General features: G+C 37.7%; 1 protein-coding gene across 1 annotated transcript in view; it reads right to left on the bottom strand.

The window, feature by feature from the left end:
• Positions 1-511: 511 nt before the first annotated feature.
• LOC105625112 overlaps positions 512-4,327 on the bottom strand; it is a 15,154-nt gene continuing 11,338 nt past the window's right edge. The window contains exons 4-5 of the mRNA XM_012206452.1: positions 3,380-3,607; positions 512-672 (exon numbers count right to left, since the gene is read on the bottom strand). Of these exons, the coding sequence (XP_012061842.1) occupies positions 512-672; positions 3,380-3,607 (389 nt within the window). The remainder of the gene's footprint in view (positions 673-3,379; positions 3,608-4,327) is intronic.

The raw sequence follows: 4,327 nt of genomic DNA, 5'->3' as shown, positions 1-4,327 counted from the left end.
CTTTCTTCTTTCAAATGGGGACGTTTTTTCTTTAAATTGTTGAAACAAGGTTGTCCAATAAGGTTGCGTTGTAATCGCCATTGATCATTTGCTTCGACGGAAGGTAATCGATATGAATTATATCGCGTGTATCCCAAAAACACTGTGGCCATCACCTTTTCAACCGACTTTCCGATGTTTGCCTTCTTTGGAGCTGGTTCACCCGATGAAGTCCATTGTTTTTTGAACATTCCTTCGTCTCGGATGTGAAGTAATGGATCCATGTTTCATCCAAAGTAATGAATTGACGCAGAAATTCTGTAGAAAATCTGAATTACGTTGAAACATCTCAAACATTGTTTCGAAATCGTCACACGGTCGCGTTTATGATTCACAGTGACAAACGCGCCACCCATCTTGCCGATAGCTTTTTCATACCCAATTGTTCGTGTAAAATTGAAATCATGTGACTGTGGCCTCAACAAGCTCGCGCACTTTCACTCGTCGATCAGTCAAAACAATATCGTGGACTTTATCGATAATTTTTGGCAGCCTCAATTGGATCAGGTGCATCACATGTGGATGTATGACCACGTTTAAAATCATTCACCCAATTGTATACAGTCGCAAATACTGATGCAGATGTGCTATGAACATTACCCAACTCGGCTTTGATTTTTTTCGGCATTAAATCTTTCATATATAGATGTTTGATCATTGCACGAAACTCGTTTTTTTTCATTTTGTAAAATATTCAAAAGTTGTTCGCTTTAATTGTCTACAGAAACCACGCGAAGAATTCCGTTCAAAATTTGATAATAATCAGCTGAGAGATGCTACTTGTCAAAAAATAATGTGACATGATATTGCGAGTGCCTTCTGATAGATTTTTTAAGAACTTATTGACTTGCTCTCGTATTATGGATGAGATGTACTTTCTTTCAATAGATTGATAAGAAGAAGAATAACGATTCTTATATCATCTTAAGAGAAAATTATAAGAATAAAATATATTGCCATATAAAATATATTGTCACTGTTGAAAGAAATCGTTATACTTCTTGTGGATGTAGTTAAATGTCCAAGCTTATTAGTTCCAAGTTTGTTAATTCAAAATGATTATGTGACTCTGAGACATGTTCTTAAAAGAATTGACAAAATAATGTGCATCAAGTTGTCTCTCATCAAGCAGCCGTGTGTTGAAATGAATTTACCATGTAATAATACAACTTATGTGTGTGACAACTTTCGGTTGTCATCGAGATTGATAATTTAAAAGTTGTAAAATGATGGATTTATAATGTAAATTTTTCGATATTCACTTCTTCATAAATAGATTTCAATAAATTTATATTCTATTATTATATAAGTAAGTTATTCATGAATGTATGAATCGAATCTATTGTCGTCTCATAACAGCATAGACATCGCATAGTCGTCGCACTCGATATGCTAAATAAGGCTATCCGTGTCAGTATACATAATTTATATTTTTCATGAAAGAGCGGTAACATGTACTCGTAGTGAAATTCGTATAAACACGTTTTAAATATATCGTGTATGCACATACTCACGTATATCAGTTTGTTGAATTTCACTTCGAGTTTCCGCATTTCTATCGCGACCAGGTTTTCGGAAAAAATGCTTCTACTGTGAAAGTTTGGTTTCGCTCTCATCATTGTTTCTATCTATCGTATCTCTCAATGCATTACGAGTCGCATATTAACATGGTTACGTACATTTCCATCGTCTTGCCGAAAACCGCATTGTTCATTAATTTGAATAAGTTTTTCTCGAACTTATTCTTTGCTAAAGTTCTAAAATTTGATTTTTTTTCGATGTACTCGCGAAGCCATAGAGATTGCGCGAATTGCAGTATATGATGGATCTTTGTAATGCGGAGACCGTGACGAGTACATTGCTGCAGATTGCGATAATGTATGACGTAACGCTTTTTATCATACAATGTTACGAAGAGCTTCTTCTCTCGCTTGCTAGGGGGTTTCTTGCGCATTGGACAAAATGGTAGAACGCATCATGGACACGTTGCGGATCTAAGTTAATCTCGAGAATGTAACCTGTCGGTGAATCTAACGCGATATTCATAATATCAAAATTGTCTACGTCGTTGATCCAACGAAAATCGGCATATAGCAATGGTTGACACATTACTCAACCGTCTTGTTGATGTCATAGTACATCAGGTCGATGGTTTCGAGTTGATGTACTATGACCTGGATCATATGACTTTATTTGTTGTTGGCCTGCGCATACCTGTTTAAACATTGACTCAGACTGCCACGTATACCATGTTCAATGAATAATTGACTACGTCAACGACAATAAGAAAATCGAAATTGACACGAGCATGTTTCAACTTCGCGTTCCATGTAAAACCAGATAGTATAATAATATGCGGGATGGAGTCCATAAATGGTGATGCAACTATCCCGAAAATTCTCAAATATATCGGCCAATATCTGTTTTTAAATATATTAGGTGTACAACTTTGCTTTCGCCGTTTTCCAATAGATGGCTTTAGCGGTAAGTGGTGGTCGAAATAAATAGATTATAGACATCATACAATAAACTTGGGCATCTATCAACATAACCCCATAGAAACATTAATCGATTTGTGTCTAAATCATAAAGTTATTCTCGATTGAAAATGTCAGTTTACGAGCCAAATTCTCGTCATTTGCGGGAGGTTTTAATTTTTTGCTTCAATATGAAGAAATCTGCGGCTGAGGCTTATCGAATGCTCTCAAATACTTATGGTGAGGCCGCTACTAGTAAAAGAACGTGTCGTGAGTTCAACGCTTCAAGAACGGTGATTTTGACGTCCAAGGTCATGCTCTGTATTTGGTGAGACCAGCTCGGCGTAGTATATTATGAACTGTTAAAACCGACTGAAACAATCACAAGCGATCGGTATCGAACGCAATTGATGCGTTTGAGCCGAGCATTGAAAGACCAACGGCCGCAATACAACGAGAGACACGATAAAGTGATTTTGCAGCATAACAATGCTCGACCCCATGTTGCAAAAGTGGTCAAGACATACTTGGAAACGTTGAAATGAGAAGTCCTACCCCACCCGCCGTATTCTCCAGACGTTGCTCCCTCTGACTATCACTTGTTTCGATCAATGGCACACGGCCTGGCTGACTAGCACTTCCGGTCTTATGAAGAAGTAAAAAATTGGATCGATTCGTGGATAGCCTCAAAAGATGACCAGTTTTTTCGACGCAGGATTCGTACGCTACCCGAAAGATGGGAGAAAATAGTGCCCAGCGATGGACAATACTTTGAATCATAAATGTATAACCAGTTTTTTACAATGAAGCTTCGAATTTCGGAAAAAAAACGGCGGAAGCAAAGTTGTATATCTAATACATACACAACGAGTTATCGTATGAACAATCGGCATAATATGCTAAGCTAAATACCCGATGTTGCTGATACGTATAACTGAATGTTTTCATGTCAATCTTTATATTCTCTAGGGTGCATTCTAGATCGGAGTAGAACCATGAATGGATGCGCTTCTTCTTGCGGCAATTGCTGAAGCTCAACCACTTGTCCTCACTGGGCAGCCGGATCGCGCAGTTGTTGAATTTTCCATAACCTATGGATATCCAATTGCTTTTATGAAAATAGTGCAGGCATCTGGAAAATAATATAAATTTTTATTATTACTTAAAAAAAAATAGTTGTTGAAAATATTTATAATAAGATTATAATTACAAAAAACAGCGAAATATATCGATGCACCGATATGCGCGTGTGGTATGAACAACATGTCGTCGAGTCTATCCTAGCATCGCCTTTCAGGAACGTAACAGCGGGTGAGCGTTATCGCAAATCCTCTTGACGTGAATAAATTAAATCTCCTGCGAGATGTGTCACATCGAAGTGCCATGGGAAAATAGCGATAAAATGAGCGGTGATCAGTGTTCGTATGATGGATGCGTGTTTCGTGTGGTCGGTGGTCGCTGCTTTGTACCTGGCAGAAAAGTATATGGAGCGAGAGTCATCATACCTGCATTACACTGCAGTATTGAATCTCGCAAATATCGAATTTCCAATGATATTAAAAGACATTTCTAAATTCAAATGGTTAAATACGGTGTCAATCAATATATATACAGCATTGGAAATGGGCAGGTCTTTCTTCTGCTCACCGATTCACCGAACAAGAAAGAGAACCATATCAATCTCCTGTACCTATAAGATTCACGCAACGGCAGCATTAGGCAGCATTTTGCGTGGATCAAGAACCTGTCGCATCTCGTGAATTCGCAGATTAATGGGAAAAAGAACAAAAAGTTTTTCTGCGATCGTAAGT

The sequence above is a fragment of the Atta cephalotes genome (genome assembly GCF_000143395.1).
Source record: "Atta cephalotes unplaced genomic scaffold scaffold00109, whole genome shotgun sequence".
NCBI lineage: Eukaryota > Metazoa > Arthropoda > Insecta > Hymenoptera > Formicidae > Atta > Atta cephalotes.
This window is presented reverse-complemented; position numbering and strand designations above follow the sequence as displayed.